This window comes from Delphinus delphis, chromosome 13 (assembly GCF_949987515.2).
Source record: "Delphinus delphis chromosome 13, mDelDel1.2, whole genome shotgun sequence".
In the NCBI taxonomy this organism is placed as follows: domain Eukaryota; kingdom Metazoa; phylum Chordata; class Mammalia; order Artiodactyla; family Delphinidae; genus Delphinus; species Delphinus delphis.
The window spans coordinates 70,027,866-70,048,682 of record NC_082695.1 but is presented as its reverse complement, the minus strand read 5'-3'; the positions used below and the strand labels follow the sequence as shown (position 1 = coordinate 70,048,682).

The following is a 20,817-nucleotide window of genomic DNA, read 5'->3' as shown; positions in this document are numbered from 1 at the left end:
ATTTGAGCTCCTACCGCCTACCAGGCAGAGCTCCAAGCTAGATATCTATTTGTGAATGAACCAGATACAGTCTCTTTGTGGAGATTGCAATGTAATATATCTGGGTTGTGTGAGACTCAAGGAACTGCCCAGATCTCCTTTCATTCATTCTCCCAGGGGTCCTTAGGGAAGCTGACATCCAACTGAAGGTAGGGATGGACCCCAGAATAAGGTTAAGTGGCTTAGAGACTGGCAGACATTTTTGAGAAGTGATGGCCTAGCATTTGTCTTGATATTGACCCATAATGGAGAGCTGTCTCTAGGAGCTCTGTGACATAGTAAGTGGACAGAATGCCCATCGTTCAGCAAGGCCATGCAGGAACCTTCCAGAACATTCTAGTTCAGTGACTTCCTAGAGTGGAGTCTTTTGGAATCTCTGGGAGGTGGAGGTAGGTGGGGATACAGTGGAAGGAAAATGTGCAGGAGTTTTATCTTTATTTTTTAAACATATTTAGTTTAAAGATACATTACATTTGTAAAATGATCACGCAAATAAATAAAACTATAAGAAGCAAAGCTTGGTAACATCTTGGTCTAAGGAGATACTGAGGATAAAAGCTGTGATGAAGGGTTTCTCAGGAGGGAAGTGTGTATCGGAATGAGAGGAGGGGGTACTGAGACCTTTGTATTAATAAGAAAAGGCCATGAGTTCAAAAAGGAAATGAAAATTAAAAATAAACATCCACAACAAAGGTTGATAAATACTGCCCTGGTGGTGGGCACCCCCTGGAGAAGGATTCATTTTCTACTCGCTTGCACGAGCCACTGCTCCAGTAAATAGCCATTAGTGGTATGAGGTCTGGTAATGAACGCATTACTTAAAACCTTCACCATCTGTCCCACTTTAATCAGGAATGCAGTGAGAATGAATTCCATAAACACAGCGATAAGCCAGCAAAACCGCCCAGTAAGAGCATTTTAATACGGCATATGTCCCTTTGGCTGGCAGCGCACTTCTGTTGCATCATATTTGCTTTCCAGTGTCATTGATTTAGCTCTATTAGCATTTTAGAGCTCAAAGGCTCTTTTGAGACCACCTAATTCCTCCTCATCATTTTATAAACGAGGACAGTGCGAATGAGGGACTATTCCACCATCCTCCACTTAGCAGTTCACAATCCTTTCCATTATGCCCACATCTTCTCTGATGTGGGATAAAAGGGATGCCATTGGTTCCTAAATCATTTAGATGTTAACATATGGCAGTGATTTAAGTTGGTGTCCACTCCACCTTGATCAATAAGGTGCGGGAACTCTTACGCTCTTCAGAGGTGTGGTTTTGGCAAGAGTGGATTGCCCCCTGGGTGGTGCTGTGAACGCCTTTCCCTTCCCAGAAGACACTGTCCCTGAGAAGTGCTAGCTGATGTAGTGTGATTTTCCGTGTTGTCAGAGAGGCAGCATTAAGAGTCCAAGCTACAAGGACCTACTGTATAGCACAGGGAACTCTACTCCATATTCTGTAATAACCTATATAGGAAAGAACATGAAAAAGAACGGATATACATGTATGTATAAATGAACCACTTTGCTGTACACCTGAAACTAACACAACATTGTAAATCAACTATACTCCAATATAAAATAAAAATTAAATTAAAAAAAGAGTCCAAGCTAAATACCGGAGGCTTGACCAAGGCAGAACATTTATTTGTCCAGCTGTCTGGTCTCCTTGAACCCTGGTGATAAAGATTCATGAATTGAGAGTAAGTCCGTTAGAAATAATGTTTGTTAAACACCATTTTTCCTCCTATAAATTCAAAATATATTATCAGTGATGTGTTTCTTTGATGACCCAAGTGTCATAATAAGCTTGCAAAGAGTATCTTGATCCCTCAGATCAACTAAGGCTACACCAGAACAGTATCTAATATATGTGACAAGAATGCTACAGGAAATTTTTGAAAAAGTATAAATTTTAAAAATAACAGAGCACATAAGATATGAAGTATTTGGCACCTTCAAATTATTATATATTGAGGTCCTAATATGTTTCAGAGAAGCATGTAGACCTTTCACATACATCTCCAATCATCCCAACATTTCAATATAGATAGTATTATCCCCATCTTAGGGATGTTCAAAAAGTCAAAAACATGACTCAAACAAATATAGAATGAATACATGTCAGATGTTTTAGTCAACTCATTAATTAATGAGGGAACCAGTAAGGTTGTAAAGCTGGTTTAAATAAAATATTTTTTGAAATTGGCTATTTGCATGCATTTTGAGAAAAGGAATGTAGAATAGGATTACTAGGTTAGATACAAAGGTAGTTAATATTCTTTAAGGCAATAAACCATAACCTTTGGGATTACCTTTTCTACCAGGCAGAAACCCACAAATTAACATGCAACTTCACAAAGTCAGGGCTCTAATCAAATAATAAAGTCACACGCAAAGAAATTCTCCAAGAGAATTAAAAAAATCCTTGTGTCAGGTTATTAAACCATGACCCAATATGACATTAAAATTATATATTTTGATTTACAAGTTTTGGTTAATTTTTCTTAACAGTGATAAGGTCTAGAAGGGTTAAAACCTTGGCAAAACTTAACACAGTCACCAAGTTTCAGAACCAGTTCTGTCCATGTCCAAAGACATTCTGAGATTTTTGCTCTAATGGCACTGTCTTGTCTTTTACCCATATAAATACTACAGAAGGAATGATTTTAAACAGCATTGTAAATACTGTCAAAACATCTATTTCCATCAGATATAAAAAAGAACACAATCCTCCCAGCTTGGTTTTTCATGGACTCATCTATTTTCCTGTTGGATATAGAGAGTTTGGTTTAATGGTGACAATCAGAGACCTCTTTAGGGATTCTTTCACAATGTCAACATTTCTGTTATATCCTAATTAGGAAGTGACTTTATCACTTATGACTTTGATCTTTCACTAAATATACATTTACTACTTTTCTACCTCGGACAGATGCCATGTAAGCAGGTAGGTATCAAGACAAGTGCAATAATATCCTTGGATACCAACAACTCAAGATTACCGGAGGAGAAGCAGGTGGAATGATGGGAGAGCCAGTGTCTAGAGAGAGATGGGCAGGCAGTTAGCATTTAGGGCGGGATGGAGAGACAGAAGAGAAGTTTGACTGAGCCATGGACTGGGGGAGGGGCCAAAGCAAAGCTCTCCAGAAAAACGTGGTTAGTGAAGACAACTAGTCTTGATCTGTCCTTGAGCGGCTTACGTTACCGAGTCCAAAACCGCTCTGCTCGCCGCACGACAGGCTAATAAATCGGAAACGAGGTGTTGAGGCAAGGAACACGACTTTATTTGGAAAGCCGGCAGACGGAGAAGACAGCGGACTAAAGTCTCAAAATAACCATCTTATCGGGGTTTGGATGCCAGTTTCTTTTATAGCACAGAGGGGGAGATGAGGAAGTAAAGTAAAAAGGCGTAAGTTTTGCAAATATCACCTGGAATGGCCAGCCTCGGGGAGCGGATGTGTTAATTTCTTCTTTTTTGCAGCCATCCATGGCTGGAACAGGGTCTGGATGTTTCCCTGATCAAAGGCAGTTTGGTTTAACATTCAGACAGAGGGGCAGGGTTCCCCGAGGCAGGCCGTTATGTATAGACAGTATCCTTTTAGTGAACAAAAGCAGTGGAAAGCAAAGGTTAAAGTAAAAGAAACAGATTCAACATGTAGTCAGACCTGGCTCTTCCCTGTTACACTTGTAAACCATGCTGGAGAATGCCTGCCCCGGACTTCACTGGGGTGGGTTGTAACAGCTCCGTATGAAATGAGCTCTTTAGCTCAAAACATATTTCTAGTATTACAAGAAGCATCTTTTGCGAACAGTTTGCAAGAATTCCTTGCTGAATACACACGCACATAGAGAGAAAGAGAACGAGAGAGAGAAAGACAGAGAGAGAGAGAGAAATAAAGGAAAAGAAATGAGCAAAAATTGTATTTTATTTTCTCCTAGGAAAAGAGGACACTGCTAGAAAAAAAACTGTCTTTGGAAAACAAGCTGCTGCATCTCAAATCCAACGCTACATATGCTAAAAGGTTTGCAGATCTCCTACGTAAAAGCAGTCCCTGATATCTTTCCTCTCTTCAGGTCCACTGACCAGTGGATAGAAGGCAGCTATCCCCCAAGGGAAAGGAAGCCTGAACGTGCAGGAGGAAGGGAGATTTCTTAGCATTAACAGCTGTGTGCCTCTCCCTCCCTACCCACTGGGGAATCTGGATGGGGCAGAAGTCACTGGGGGTACGGGGAAACTGGTGTGTGTATATGTGTGTGGTGGCTCGTTAATCCTTTTGAAGAGTGAATGAGCCTGTCCCCTCCCTGTTTACCCTTGGTGCTGAAGAGGATGCTGTTGAGGTCTCCATTCCCCTGATGCTTCTGATTTTGTTAATGGATCTCCGCTACAGCCGGCCTTAAATTAGCTAGCCCGCAAGTGGAATTGTAAGATAGTTTTGTCGTGCTCCCAACTTCGTAGAGAATGAAGGAAATACTGTGAAAAGCATCCTTAGTTCTTGGGACTTACTTACAAATATTCGTAATTCACAAGCAGTCCTGGTCCTTGTGTGCTGGGGTAGGGATGGATTTATGGGTTGATGGGTATCGAATGGCTTGACTACTTGGCTGCTGTTAGAAAAATTCTCTGGAATGTCATAGAATAACTCATATCATATGAAATCTCCTGAACTTTTTCTTTTCTTTTCCTTTCCTTTCTTTTCTTTTAATTCTAAACCTACCACAATCATTCTATATTCTGATATAACATCCAAAGTCAAATCTATTTCAAGATCTTAGTTTATCCATCTAGACCTCTTGATCTAGGCACTATTATGAATCTCAAAATGTACACATTCTTATTCTCATTTATTCAATAACATCTGCTCAGACATCACTTTCTCTTGGTCTTTTGATTTTTTCCTATCTCCTTTTCCTTTCCCATTATCTCTCTTTCTCATCATTGGACCTCATAAGCCAAAGTCCAGAACTGGGCTGACCCTGGCAATTGTACCTACATATTTGAAACACACTGGGATACCACTGATATTAATTTCCTTATACGCTTCCCTGTGAACACGCATATAGCCCCAGAAGGTGGATTTCTGAGTTTCATAGCACTGTACTCTCTGTAGAGAATAAAGGAAATATTATGGAAAGTATCCATAAGTCTTTGGAATTACTTGTATATACTCATAATTTAACTCTAAGTAAATTTTTCGCTTACCTCTTTTTTTTTTTTCCCTAAAGAGAGCTTTTCCATGCAGCAGAACTACAGCTGGTACACTGTGCCTTCCATTAAGAGTCCAGACAATGAGTTTGATTTATTCTTTAAAACATGATTTTTTATTGATAATAGAGGTTTTGTCAGTCTTTGAGCCAAAAATGTAATGATTTTAAAAACCAAGCTGAGCTATTCTTTCAGTTCTATTATATATGAGCAGTCAGGATAAAGAATTCTCAAAAAGCTCTTGAGGAGGTTTTAGAAATATCTTGAGGGAAATGGAGCTTCTGTGTTTCCAGAAAGGTGTTTGAACATCCTGGCTCGTGCAGTTTTCATAAATTGCAGGTGTCACAAATATTTATTTTACTTGTTATTTTGAGCCGTGCGTAGAGGTATTCCCTTTGCTAAGTGACAAGAAAATGAAATCAGTATGAGTCAGATTCCTTTAGTTAAAACAACAGAGACTTGGTTAAGCTACCATAAATAGGATTTCTGTTAGGTGAAGACTGAATAGATATGGCCATAAAGAAGATGTACTCATGCGAAGACAGGAGGACAACCCTTTAGCACCTAATGTGATTTGAAAAACCAGATTATTTTGCTGATCCCACTTAGTGATGCGTGTTTATGCAGTTTCACTCTTTTCTTGTTCGTCCTGGATGATTCATTACCTTTTCCCACCGTTTTTCACCAGCTGGTTTGTATTCTCTGTATTCTCCTTTCAGATTCCAGAGGAAAGAGTCTGACTGGCCTAATATTACTTCCTGTATTGGACAGATAGATCATCTTGACCAACCCCTGCATTGACATCCAACCAATAGCCTTTGGCAGGCGTCCCCTCCCATCCTTGTGGGTGGCCTCCCCTTACTCAAAGAATAGCCTAGGGCTTCTTCCCTGAGCAGGGGGCTATGGGTGATTTAATTTCCCTTAAACATAGATAGTTTGATAGGTGCCATGACTTTCTTGAATTGCAGTGAGTTTCATTCTACAATTTTGATAAAGAGATAAAAAGATTCAATATGTTGTAACTTGGCATTTCTAATATTAGAAAGCGTCTCTGAGGGTGATAACTTTTAAGCTTTTATAATTCAGAAGAAAAAGAGTTTCTTCTTGCACATGGACTTGTATGTACCATTATATTAAGCTAATCCTCACAATTACTTCTTTTTTTTAAACATCTTTATTGGAGTATAATTGCTTTACAATGGTGTGTATGTATATGTATAGCTGATTCACTTTGTTATACGGCAGAAACTCACAATTACTGTTAACGGGAGTAAAAAGGTTTGGCAGAAGCCATCTTTTTTAAAAACAAGGTTGACTCCATATTTCTACTACCATCACTACTAACTGACACTACTAACTGACTAACTTTCGGTTTATAAAGTAACCTGAGGGACCTTATTTAATTTGATCTTTCCACGGACCTTTCAGGGAGGAAACAGAGCTTCTAATTGGTTACATGACCTGTCAAGATCACTCGGCTCTCCAGAAGTTGTAGGGCTGGGAGTTTGGGCTCTAGTATTGCGGTAGCAAAGCCTGTGCTTGTTCTTCTATAGAGGAGACTTGACTTTTTGTCTCTTATTTCTGGAAACTCCAGAGACCTTTTCTCTGCCTGGTTTCCTCAGTCCCCTGTGTGGCTCCGAGCAGAAGGCAGTTTTCCAACTTTTCTCTCTGCCCTGTGATGTCACAGACAAACACACAGGCCCATTTTAGAGTTATCCCTTGGGGAACACATTTGGGCTTTGTAAAGACAAGTAGTGTGTTGGCTTCAACATACCTGTAGAAGCTGCTTAGGGATGGTACGTTCCTTAGAGGAACAAACAGGGTATCTTGAAGATGTGGTTGCATGTCGCAGCATACTGTTGTTACTTACATTTATCTTTGGTAGTTTTGAGGGCTGTCTTAAACACCCCCATGCCCCGCCCATCTAGTGCTACCACTGAAAACAACAATGGGGAAGATTTTGACTGGCAATAGTAATACATATTCCTGAGTTCTGGTTGAAATGTGAACAGAGCTATACCTACGTCTTGTTTATTCTTTCACCTTGGTCTGGCCTGGGAAAGGTAAGGACCCGGCTCCTCCTATTCTTATGGTTGTGATTGTCAGTTTCCCTCTCTTCCACTGGCCACCATAAAGGTCCAAAGAAACATCAAATCCTAAATAGCAGGAAACCTGAGTCCCTGTAGATTCTAGTATGATTTTTTCATAGCTTCAAAGAAGCTCCAGGATGCCACCAATCTCACTATCTTCTCTCTCAAGTGGGAATTCCATATGGGGTTATTCATATGCCCAATGCTATGAGTAGTGTGCCCAGAAGTAGCAGCATCTGGTACATGCAGCATAGTTTCAGTTGCCACTTTTATTGCATTCATTTTGTCTCTCAGTATCTAGCTCTTTTTATTTCTTCTGGAATTTTCATTCCTATAAACAGCATAATGCATTAATCCCTGATAATAAGTACAATTTATAAAGACTTAAAAGGGTTATGTTCTGGGGTTGTGCAAACATGGCCATCCTCATGTTCTCATACCCTTTGCAATTATGTATTTATGTACCCTGAGTTCTAAGAAAATGTAAGATCATTTACAAAAACTACATAAAAGTAACATAATCCTTTAACCGGAAATAGATTAGATGAGAAGGCCAAGGAGATACAAGAACAGGTAATATAATGAGATTGCCCCACAAAATGTATACACGTGCTCACAGTGGACCACTGACTCAATTTTAAATTTTCTAGCAGCCAATCCAACGAGAAAATTATGAGTAGTTTTGTGATTCACAATGTCCAAATGACTAAACCCAACCAGTTCTTTAGGAAACGTCCAGTTCTTTTTAATGTATCTGTAATTCCAGAGAGAAAAATTTCCAGGATATATTCATAAAAAGTACCATGAACGATGTCATTATAGTAAACACAGAAGCTGTACCTCAGAAAATACTCTTCAAAAGGTTACCATGCCTCCAAAGAACAATTCACTCAAAGCCATTTGAACAGCGAGCAGCAGAGGGCAGTGTGGCAGGGCTCAATAATGCTACCTCGGGTGGTGGACGTTAACCCCGAGATAGATTTTAAAGTATCCTGACCATTGGATGGAGAGACAGTCCTCCATGACCTTGATTTCCTTTGACCACGTCTTTCGCAGACATTGGCCAGCAGAGAGATTGAGGATGTGCTTCTTGCCTAGTACTCATTCTACCGTTATCCTGTGTTACTAAAGACAAACCATTTGTTTTCACATTTCTGCAAGTTAAAGATAAGATTGACTTCCTCTCTTGAACACTAGGGAATCTAACATGAAGAAAACCAGAAATGGTACTCGGTTCACTCTCCATCCATAGTGATTTGAGAGAGCGTCTTCAGTTCCCTTTCTCGAAAGGGTGGAGCCAGGGTTTTCCTCTCTTTTTGTTTGGGCTTTTTCTATGCTCCCATTGCCGTTTCTAGGCTGTGGACTTACTCAGCTCCAAGCCTAGCATCTATAAAGCAAAAAGAAAACCCAGGGAGGTCACCATTGTGTTGTTCCCTGCATCCCAAGGTCCCAAGCTAGTGTTCCTCCTTCTTTCCACCTCTCAGAGTCTTCTTGTGTTTGTTGATGTACAATGTTCAGGGTTTGGGTTGACTTAACAGGAAGAATAGGGGAAAACACATCTTCTACATCTTTCTGGAAGCAGCAGTATGCAATTCTATTTTAATTTCAACATTGACTTTGTATTTATATTGAGGCATTGGGAAGCAGAGCATAAATCCTAGATACAGACGTTTGGCCTCCTTTCCTAGGCCTGGCCTTCATTATGTTTCTTCTTACTGTTTTGCTTTAGTACATTAAGACTGAGTGCTTCAGCTGAAAGATAAATAACAGAGATTAAAGGGAGCTCAAATGCAGCTTATTTAGCTATATTCTCACATTCAAAGACCTTAAATGGATGACTAGGTTTTCTGTTTGTTGAACAAACCTAAGAGATTTTTTTTTTGCAACTTCCTTAAATCACTATTCCAGTGTATAATGCACATAAGTCTGAAACCCCTACGCTCTCCAGAGTTCTTTCAGAAATACTTTTCTTCCATCTTAAGACCTGTTTCAGATTTTTATTTATTTACGGTGAGCTTGATGGTAATATTCTCCTGAAATACATGGGGAAATCTCCTGAGTTTTCTATTTTGGAGAACATATCTACCCACTCCCATCCTTCTAAAGACTATTTTTCTTTTCAGTCCCCGAGTTCTGGGTCATCATAAGACACGATGAGACCATTTTGAATACTCACCTTTAATAACATACGGTATTTTCATATTTTATGAATTTTCAAAGCCGACCTGGCTCCGCAAAGCATCCCGAGTTCCTTCTCATTACTCCCCAGGAAAGTCCTGAGTCTGGCTCCTCTTTCCTCCTTTTCTTTTCTCTTTTTTTCCCTTCTCTCTGGAGCAATTTTGAATCTTAGCACCAGCTGTGGGCCAGATTTCCGTTTGCCTCCGTGTCACTTTGATCCTTATGTCCACGACTCATCTGTTTTTGTGAAATGCCTTTTTGAGTCACTTTCTAATTTTTATGCTGAGTTCCTGTTCCATTGATCTGTAGATGTTCCTTATATATTCTGGATACAATGCCTTTATTAGTCATTTATGTTACCGAGATTTTGAGGCTATCCTACTCACTCTGATTTGATGACCAGAAGTTTAAAATTTTTGTCTAGTCAAACTTATCTTTTACTTTGCAGGTAATACTGTTCTAAGCTCTATTTGAACAATCTTTCTCTATTCCAAATTCATGAAGATGCTCTTCTGTATTATCTTTTGAAAGTTTTTTGGGTCTCCGGTTTTATCTACATGGAATTTATTTTTTTGATGAAGCGAGGTTAGGATTAATTTTCTTTTTCATTTTTTCCTATGAGTATCCAGTTGTCACAATATCATTTGTTGAAAAGACCATCCTTTTATAATATTCTGTAACATCATCTTTGATATAAATTGTCTATTGGTCTATCTCTGTTATATATATGTAAAATAAAAGTAACATGGATACAGCATAATTTGTTTTATCAGTCTATTGATGAACATTTGGATTGTTTCCATTTTTTAATGCTATGAACAATAATGAACTACATTTCACGTATATTTTGTGACATACATTGTGTAATTGTACAGTATTTTATAATATAAATTATTTCATTCCATAGGATAAATAAATAATAATGGCTATCATTATACATCATTTGTACTTGTGCAAACATTTCTATAGTTGTATAGAAATTAATTTTTTCTACAGTAAAACAAACTCTTTTTAAAGCTCTCTCATACAAAACTGAACAAGGGAAAAAATCAAGACTGTCTTAAATATTGCAAATTGCCTGAAAGTTACTTGGCTTTGAGTGACCTTACTGTATATTAAACATTATTGAGACAACTGTAGTGGATTAGTGCTGTGCTACTCAAAGCACTCAAAGCCTGGCTCATGGACCAGCAAAATCACTGGAACACCTGGGAGCATGTTGGAAATGCAGACTCTCAAGCCCTTCCCCAGGCTATTGGATTAGAATGTGCATCTTAACAAGATCCCTGACAATTTAACAAGATCCTCCAATGCATATTAAGTTTGAGAAGCAATGTTTTAGTACATGATGTAAAACAAAATGGAGACTCTTTTGAAAAAAATGAGAACAAGTTCCGCCGTAGTGTCACATGAATTTCTATGACCTTTGTAATATTTGTAGAGACTCTGAAAATCCGAATTGCGATTGAATTGGATGTTGGCTACTAATTGTGAAACCTTAATAAGCTAAAATAATATATTACTTTATAAAACGCTCGTTTTCAGAAAGCACATTCACTTTATCTCTTTAAGTGTACCGTATAATCTTTCAATGCTGTAAAGGTAGGGATTGTTATACCTGTTATGCTGAGGCTTAGAAAGGTTATGTGACTCCAAAATTACAATGCTCCCAAGTTTAGGGGTCTTGTCTCAGGCATTTTGCCTCAAACTCTAATAACATTGGCAAGAAGAGAAATAGTCAAAAGGCATGTAATCAATACCAGTTACTTAAATGGAACTTTGGGAAAGGATGAATAATCTAAATTCAAACTTCACTCATCTTTCCTCACCATGGTTCATGTGGACTCAAAATATTAGCTGGAATTTAATTTTTCTTTCCTTGCCTTATTTACATGTAGTAGAGTTAATGAAAATAGGAAGCCAAAAAAAAAAAAAAAAAAAAAAGACAAAACAGGCAATTCACAACCTGTACTAACCCCTGTATCGTTGGAAGTTGGTTTCTGATATATGTGTTAAGTCTCCATTCCTGGCCCCATGTTCTAACCCTACTGTCCCATATGTGTGTGTTCTGATGGATGCTAGGTCTGTGGATGCTCTTAGGTGAGACAGATTAGATATATAAGTGCTTCACCTGGTTCGATGCAACTTGACTCAACTACCTGCTGGAGGGAGGGAGTCACAGGTGGCCAGAGAGGAGCTTTGGACATGAATTGATCCTCTCATTCAAGTTCATGTCTGAGCTAATCAGAGCATGCTTCATGACTGTTTATCTTCAGTGTGTCTTGTTTGGCATAAGGGACCCTGGGCATCTTACCCACATGTTGCCCAGCAGTAGAGTCAGTGAGGAGATCCTGGTAGCACAGCTGTAAAAATAGCTGTATAATGCTTTAGCAAATCTTTCTCTCTTTTTTTCCTTTGCATTTCCAGTTGCCAGGATCTTCAAAAGGAGATTTCCCTCCTCCAGGAGCAGATCTCTCATCTGCAGTCTGTGATTCACTCCCAGCACCAGAGCCTGCGCAGTGTCATCCAGGAGGTCAGATTAATCAAGTGTGTTTCTGCGGTAGCTAGTATGTTTCCAGTGAGAAGACCAAATACGTGTGGCTTGCCTGGACTCCACGAGCACTGAGATTCTTCTCCCCGTTGACATTTCCTTTTTATCCCCACGTGACAAGGCTCTGTTTTCAGTGTCCTCTTTTGTCTCTGTGCCGACACCTGTGATGTTCTCAACGAAGATATGTGGGAAATTGTGTTTGCTCTTTCGATGTTTTGGTGTTTTTTTTTTAAGTGTTCTGAGCCAGATAACGCACGCTGTTCTTTAGCAGATTTTGTAGATTAGGAGATTCAGCCCTTTCTTGAAGAAGAAATGATCTGTTTTCATAACCTCATAAGTGGTTAATTTACGTAGAGGGTGTGTTAGCACAGGGCTGTAACCTGGCCCTTCCTCGCTGGGAACATCTTGGCAGGTGAAAGAGAAGAGGTCGTCGTGATGGCAGCCAGATGGATGGTGAATTGCATACTCATACAGTTTACATCCAGATTTGTATTGATCTGGTTTGGGAATCTGCTTTAGACTTAAAACCAGAACTTCATCCATTCGTTTTTTTTTTTTTAAACCACCTAATATTTGTTTCTAAAAGGAGTCCTTCTAAATAACTCAAATGCCTTCTTGACATAAACGTAACATTCATGCTTGCTGCGGTAGGACCTCTCCAAACAGCCAGAGAATTGAGTCATAGCACTTGCGAGTCAGGGAGGACAGAGGGGGCATCCCATGTCCTCATTGTACAGATGAGAAAACTGAGGCCCACAGTAGTTAAATGATAGAGCTAGCCTTGGAATCCACGTGTTTCTTCTCTTCTGGCACCGTCCTGGATATCACCCCACATCCCCCAGTTCCACGTTGCCTCTTAACAGATGCTTTTCTTCCAAAGCAAGTGGGCTCACCTTAATATGCTGCTGGTTGACCAGATCTCTGCCGCAGGGAGCTTCCCCATGCCAGACCACGGCCTTGCATCATGTCCCCTGGCCTCTGCCTGTGCAGGATGAAAATGTTAGGTGGCTGAGACACAGAACAAGGACCAGTGTTGTTCCACAGGATGCACTCCTGCTGAGTTTGGTTTAAACAGGTTTTCTAAAGATTAAAGTGTTTAATTGCACTGTCTGTGTGCTCTCATCCCCAGGTGCCAATTTGTCCTGTTATTTTCTGTAGCCTGCTGAGTCCGCCAATGCTTGGGATTTAATTTTGTTGATTTGATAAACATTACTTGACCACAGAAACCTGTACAATTTCTGACTTAAGGAACTATTCTCTGTTGCCTGACAAGATTTTTGCATTTGTGTTTCTTAAATCTTAGATGGAAGGCTTAAAAAATAATTTAAAAGAACAAGATAAAAGAATTGAAGATCTGAAAGAAAAAGTTAACATACTCGAAGCCCAGGTAAGGAGGGAACCTGTTCTATATTTCAGTATGAAGTGAGTATGTGTGTGTTCAGTATATCTGTGAGCCTGCGTACGAATGTGTCCTGTGTGTTTGTGAGTGCTTGTGTGCGATGGTGTGCCAGTGTGACACTGTGTCCAAGTATGTCTGTATGTGAATGTGTCTGTGTGATTGTATGTGAATGTGTCTGTGTGATTGTGTGTGATGTGTCTAGGTGTATGTGTGAGGACATGCATGTGTCTCTATGTGGGTATGAATGCCTTTTTGTGAGTGTGTGTGTGCATCTTCTATGTATAAGAATTATAGCTTTGTGGGGGAGGTACTCTTAATCATTATTAAAATATTAAGTATTAAACATAATTTTATATTATTAAATTATTAATATTAAATATTACTAAAGAATTGTTGAAAGTTTATTCAAATGTTCCAGAATACTTTCTCTACTGGGGAGACCAGTGATACTATCTCTCGATGTGGACTTGAGTTAGAAGCTTGGTCAAGGCCTCTCTTGCGTGAACTCAGCTCTAGCCAGATAGCCGGGTCTGCTGTCTCCTGTCTTTGTTTCTTTCCCCCGTCCTGAGACTTACTATTCCTCCTCTTTCTCCATCCGTATCCATCAGGGCATCCAAGCTTCGCCTCAGGGCTCACCTACTTCAAGAAGCCAATTGAAATTTTCTTATGTTTCAGTGTTTTAAAACTTATCATAAACCTTTATACTACACTGTGATAAGATGTGCTTTACTTTTGCCCACTCATCCCCGCCTTGACTGGGGAAGCCCTTTTCAGGTGTTGAGCTGCAGTCCTAGGCTGGTGGTACCCCTACCTCACAGGAAGTACAGAGAAGCCCTGTGGTTATTGGAGCACCTGACGACCCCCAGGTGTCTCCAGCCCAGCTCTGCTTTGTGCTCAGTGTCACCCCTTCTGTCTCTGTTGAATAGCTCATCACGGACCGCCTAGACCTGGTCATCTTTTCTACTGCATCCCTCAGCATTGTGACTTCTCTGTGTGTCACGTTGTCCTGTCCAGAGATGCTCTGTCTTCCATGGAAACCTGCTTATCTTTTGGAGCTGTTCTCTTCCCCAGGACAGACCAGAGAGGAGCTCCATGATTGGACTCCCAGCACACGCCTCACCATTCTTTCCACCACCACATTCTTTCTGCTTCCCTCAAACAGAAGAAAAAATTCATAATAACATAAAGAGGTTGTAAATATTTTGCAACTTAAGTTTTGGAACCACCCCCCTGTTTTGCCCTTTCTACCTTCCTGGGACCACTGTTCTCTTTATTTTAGAGGGTAAGCTCATCGCATCTTGGGTTTTCCTTAGATTCTCACCTAAGTAAGATGTAAATTGGTTAGTTTACATCAGGTGATGTGATTTATGTCGCATTAGAGCCCCCCCTCCTAAGAAATGTCTTTAAACGCATTTCCTCCCAACTTTTCTTATGTAGTGGCCTTTTGACAAATGTTACTTGATAAAATATTTTTTCTTATAAATATTTTTCTTATAATATTTTAATAACTGTTTTTTATTTTTTTACATAACTAACATATGGTCATTCATCCCATACAAATTAGGAAACATGGATGAGCAAATATAACAAGAAAACCACTCAAACATACCATCCAAGGGCAATTATTCAGCACAGTTGTGTATATCTCTATTTCTGTGGGAATTTTGTGCCTGTTACATACTTGTGTGTATATATTAGAGATACAGACTATATATGGCATCATTTTATTGTGTTTTTAAACTTTTATTTGTTTCAACAATTTTTTCATATCATTAGTTACGTAAGTCTATAAATACTTTTTTTTTTTTTTTTTTTTTTTTTTGCGGTACGTGGGCCTCTCACTGTTGTGGCCTCTCCCGTTGCGGAGCACAGGCTCCGGACGCGCAGGCTCACCAGCCATGGCTCATGGGCCCAGCTGCTCCGCGGCATGTGGGATCTTCCCTGACCGGGGCACGAACCCGTGTCCCGTGCATCGGCAGGCGGATTCTCAACCACTGCGCCACCAGGGAAGCCCCTATAAATACTTATTGAGTGGCTACTATGGTGTAGGCACTACGTTTGGATAAACAATGTTGAACAAAATAGACATGAGCCCTGCTGTCTGGAATTTACTAACTGATGAGGGAGATAGATACAAATAAATTAATATGTAACTAATAATATCTTGGAAAAGTTCTGCAGGAAAAGGACAAAATACTCTGGGCAATAATACCTGGATGGAGGAATGTATACGGACCATTTAGATTGGCGGGTGGGAACAATCTCTCTAAGAAAATGAATTTGAATATGACCTTTGTGGAAAACTGGGTGGTAGGGCCTGTCAGGTAGCCAGACAGGAGGCCATTGTGGGTGCTTCTAATCTAAAGGCTGTAAATAGCGTAGGATGACATTGGAAAGGTAGGAAGGTGCTAGATCATAAAAAGCCTTTAGGCCATGCTAAGGGCTCTTTTTCTCTATAGAACAGTATAACAAGAAAGTCTTTGCTTACCAGGCAAATTAAATTTACATTATCTTTTTAAAGAGCCACCAAGGTTTCCACTGTATTGCTATGAAATAACTTAGTTAACTTAATCCCTGCTGTTGGATTGTTTTCCAGTACAGCTTTTGTAAACAGCAATGAATTCAACAGACTTTTACAAACGTTACCGATTATTTGTATAATTACTTCCTCCCTTAAGATACATTTTTAGAAGTTGAATTGGTAACTCGAAGACTATCCATTTTTAAGATTGTTGATCTGTGTTCTCTGAATTTCCATGTCTGCTGGATCAGACATCTCCCTCAGCTGCCACAGCCAAACCTGCTGCTGCCTCTGCTCTTGCAGTTAACTCTTTACTCACATTCAGTCTTTCAGTTCTGACATTTCTGATCTGCTAATAGCCCTCTTTTTTCCTCTTTATTACTAAGGGATTTCAATATTTAAAAATCCTTTGGTATCATTCTAATGAAATCTAAGAAAGTAGAGATGAAAAACACATGTGCTTAGGGCTTCCCTGGTGGCGCAGTGGTTGAGAGTCCGCCTGCCGATGCAGGGGACACGGAATTCTCATTTAGATCCAAGTTTATCTGTAATTCAAGGCAGTCCGGTGTAAGGTAGGGATCTAATTTTTTAGTTGTCTCACTTTATTGAGCAGTCTGGCCTTCCTTCATGATTTTGAAATGCTGATATATCCTAGACTAAATTTTTATGCTGGAAATCTGTTCCAATGGTGTATCTGCCTATTTGGCTCCAATGCCCTACTGCTTTAATTATCATACATCTGTAATACATTTTAATTGGAGAGATTGTTGTCTTTCTCTGATCTTTCATTATGGTCCTAGGCTCTGGTCATGTCTAATTAAGTGTTAGCCCTCATCACAGAGTCAGGGCATCAATGGTGCTACTGCTTCTAATTCAATCTTATATTTTTAGTTGTGTCTCTATTTATATCAACCCCAAAGCTAATTTTATTGTCCTAAGTAAACCGGCAACTTAACCTATACACTACATTATCCAATTGGCCTTTTGGTATAATAGTTAGACCAGAATAATGTATTGCTTCCATTGCACTACTTCTATATCCCCAAATTTAGCAAATAATTGCAGACTAGCCACTCAGTGTCATAGGAGGAAGCAATAGATTGTGTTCTCCTCATGGAAACTTCTTGGTTGGATGCAGTCTGCCCACATTGATGGGACAGCATCTCTCAGTACTGCCTAAGATTCTCTGTATGCAGTTGATTCAAACTACTATTTTCTAACATTCTCTTTTATTTAAAAAAGTCTTCAGATAAAGCAGTATTGATGAATGTCTTTTATGACCTCAAAATTTTTTGTCTTCAGTAGATAAATCATTTCCTTCACTGTAAGGAATGTTACAACGCCCTTTTCAGCTTTAAAAAGCCTGGCCAAGCCACATTAGTTTATTTATTCAGCAAATAGTTTTGTGTGTTTATGATGTACCAGGAAATGTTCTAAGTGGTAGGTACATAGTAGGAACAGGACACACTGTCCTGACTTCATCTAGCTTTATTTTAATTGAAGATACATACAGTAAATACATAAACAAGTAAGTATACAACTTAATTAGGGACAGGTAACTGCTCCAAGAAGAGTAAAACAATGTGACAGTTATAAAGTGATGGGAGTCAGGAAGAGCATCTCTGAGCCTGTGATCTTGGACCAGGTACCTGAATTTAGTAAGTGCTTGAGCTGGAGTGAACCTGTTTCTAGTCTAGCCCTAGTCAATGCTTCGTTATGAAGATCTTAAACTGGGAGGGCACGCAGGGGTGCACTATCTTGCACACAAACTTAGGACTATCCTATTTTGAAATAACGGTGTGAGCCGATTCAGTTTGTGAAAAATTGGTCACCAGAGCTGAACAACCCTTTTAAAGACATCAACTTTCTAAACCATACAGACAACATAGTTTTCTCATCCATAATAACTCATCTCTTTTAAGGCATGCTACACACTTCATTTTGTTTAATCTTCAAAGCTACTCTGGGAGAAAATTATTATTTATTCCCTCAGGGATTAAACTGAGATTCAGAGAAGTTAAGACACTTGTTCAAAATCACTCGGCTGCATTTGAGTCTAAATGAACAGATATAATGTTAAATTTGCAGAATCATTTGTATGTATTTTAGCCATTGTCACAGTTACTACATTAAATGTTTTTCTGTTTTCCAGTTTTTTGACTCATGGAAACTAATACTTTTTTCTGTGTATTCTTTTCTATCCTACCAAGGACTTCCCACCTTCCCCCCCCACCACAAGGGGATAAAATTCACTCATCTAACTCTGTCCTTTTTTTTTCTTTTCAATCTTTCAGGATCTTAAGCCTCTTTTAAGTATCACCAGAAAATTTCTGCTTAACTCTGCCAAAATTATTTACTTTTCTTTCTACTTTGGCATATCTTTCATCATCTTAATTTACAGCTCTGAAATTCATCTCACATTTCACACATTTCTAACTTCTTCACTAATGACATGCTCATATGAAAATGCATCTTCAGAAATTACTCCATTTTCTAGACTTTGAAGAGTATCCTACTTTATGTAATCACCATCATCCCTAAAATTTAATTTACTTCCAAGAGCATGTTGCTAGAAGTTTAAGTATGCAAAAATTAGGTTCTTTTGGAAAACTGTGTCTGTGAACTATCCTTGGATTGAGTCATAATAATGGTGGACTTACTCTGGTCATTGATTTGTAATTTTGTAAACTAATGATGAAAACTCATGCATTTGGTTGTTCTAGTTAAAGAAAAGCACATGAAAGCCCATGAATCAAAAATAAAGACCTAGGGCTTCCCTGGTGGCGCAGTGGTTGAGAGTCCGCCTGCCAATGCAGGGGACACGAGTTCGTGCCCCGGTCCAGGAAGATCCCACATGCCGTGGAACGGCTGGGCCCGTGAGCCATGGCCATTGAGCCTGCGCGTCCGGAGCCTGTGCTCCACAATGGGAGAGGCCACAAACAGTGAGAGGCCTGCGTACCACACAAAAAATAATAAAATAAAAAAAATGAAGACCTAAATCCAGTAGATGAAATAAATCATCACAGAAGTTGAAATATATGAAAATAAAGACAGTCTAAGCTGATAACTCTTATGCTTCTGCAATGTTTGGAAGGCAACAACTTCAGAAAGTAGGAGTTTATTTTGGAAAAACTCCAAATAGCTTTTACATACTTGTCCAGCCACAAAAATATTTTTATTCCAATGCTTGTTGTCATCATGATATTGTGTTTCGAGTTGTGCTTCATAACTTGTAAAGTACTGTACAGAGAGGAGTTTTTCTTAGCCACGTACTTGGCCCTGATATATGCCTGCACTTGTTTGGAGTGTATATTCGATATATCTCCATTATACAAGGAACATCTATATCATCAATTTGTCAAATCTGAAGTACATTTCCTGAGTGAGACTTAAGTGCTTAACTCTTGAAATATCACAGTGAAATGATTCATGTGTGAAGATTTTTGCTCCATCTTTTAGTTATTATTCTGTGTAGATGCCGAGGGGTAAGAAGGTACAAAATTCACATCTTGTCTCTGCTTTCCTTAGTTCAGTAGTTCTTCATCTTAACTGTACATTAGTATCACCTGTGGAGTTTTGAAAACTCCTGAACCTAGATTACAACCAAATTAAATGGAAACTTTGGGGGTAGGACCCAGGCATCACTAGATTGTAAATCTCCCAGGTAATTCCAATATACAACCAACATTTAAAACTACTCTGGTCCAGTGGCTCTCCGATGTGAGCAGACATCAGAATCATCTGATGAATATCTTAAAACACATCACCTGGCCACCCCGGATTTCTGGTCCAATGGCTTGGTTGGGAATTGAGGATTTGTAGTTCTAATAAGTTCCCAGGGGATGTTCCGATTGTTGATTCCAGGACTACACTTAAAGAACTGTGTCTTCATCTTTTTTCTCTCCCTTTTTTCCACCTAACCCATTTCACCTTGTCTTCAAGGTCCAGGTTAAACGTCCTTGTGTAGGAAAATTATTCTAGTCACACTGATTTCTGTTTATACCTTTGAATTACTGGCTGCCTTATGGCATCTCTTGAATCGCATTTAATTAATTTATTTTTAATTTTTGAATGGTCACATGTTTATCACCTCCACCATACGGTGCATCCTGTGTACTAAAAGGGAAGATACTATCCTTTCTTGTGCTGTGTCACATTCCCTCTGCTACTGGTATGGTGCTGCAGACATGGCAGGGACCGAGTAACTGGGTGTATTGCGGGGGGCTGGATGTTTGGGGTAGATTCATTGTTGATTAATTCCCTGACAGTTTGCTGTCTTCTCTTTCCTATATATCATACCTGGAATCCTTTCAGAAATCACTGAATCTCTTTATCTCCTGGGGTCCACCGATTGCTTATTTGTAATATAAGGAGGCTGGGCGAATTCCTCTGGTCACAGAAAAATAACTTCTTGCAGGGAAAAGAGCATGAGCTTTGGAGTCAGACAGGCCTGCATAAAGCCTGCACATTTGCAGACCCATGCCGCGTATACTACCTGTGGGTCATTGGAAGCAAGGTTCCTCGTCAATTGGAGTTTTGCCAGCTTCATTTCTTTCACATACATAACAACAATGAAAGTTACTCCTCAGAGATGAGTTTATATCGAAGAAAAGAATGTCTGGAAAACACCAGGCAAAAGTCTTGACATTTGCTAGGTACTCAGAATTATGAACTCTTCTGCTTCCATCAAAATTCTGGTGTCTACTTCCCAAAACCATGCATTCTGGTGCTGGCTTACTCCAAACCAGCAGATGGAGTCTTACAACATAACTTTTATTCAGTCCTTCGTTTCCTACACGGGAAGGGAGCTGGTGTGTTGCTGTTCTTTGAAAG

The 20,817-nt window shown here is 39.4% G+C and overlaps 1 protein-coding gene across 6 annotated transcripts in view; it reads left to right on the top strand.

The window, feature by feature from the left end:
• The window catches only part of CCDC68 (coiled-coil domain containing 68), a 50,066-nt gene that overhangs the window by 24,413 nt on the left and 4,836 nt on the right, over window positions 1-20,817 (top strand). For all 6 annotated transcript variants that reach the window (XM_060029088.1, XM_060029087.1, XM_060029086.1 and 3 more), the window contains 3 exons: window positions 3,982-4,064; window positions 11,941-12,046; window positions 13,368-13,451. In XM_060029088.1, the coding sequence (XP_059885071.1) occupies window positions 3,982-4,064; window positions 11,941-12,046; window positions 13,368-13,451 (273 nt within the window). The remainder of the gene's footprint in view (window positions 1-3,981; window positions 4,065-11,940; window positions 12,047-13,367; window positions 13,452-20,817) is intronic.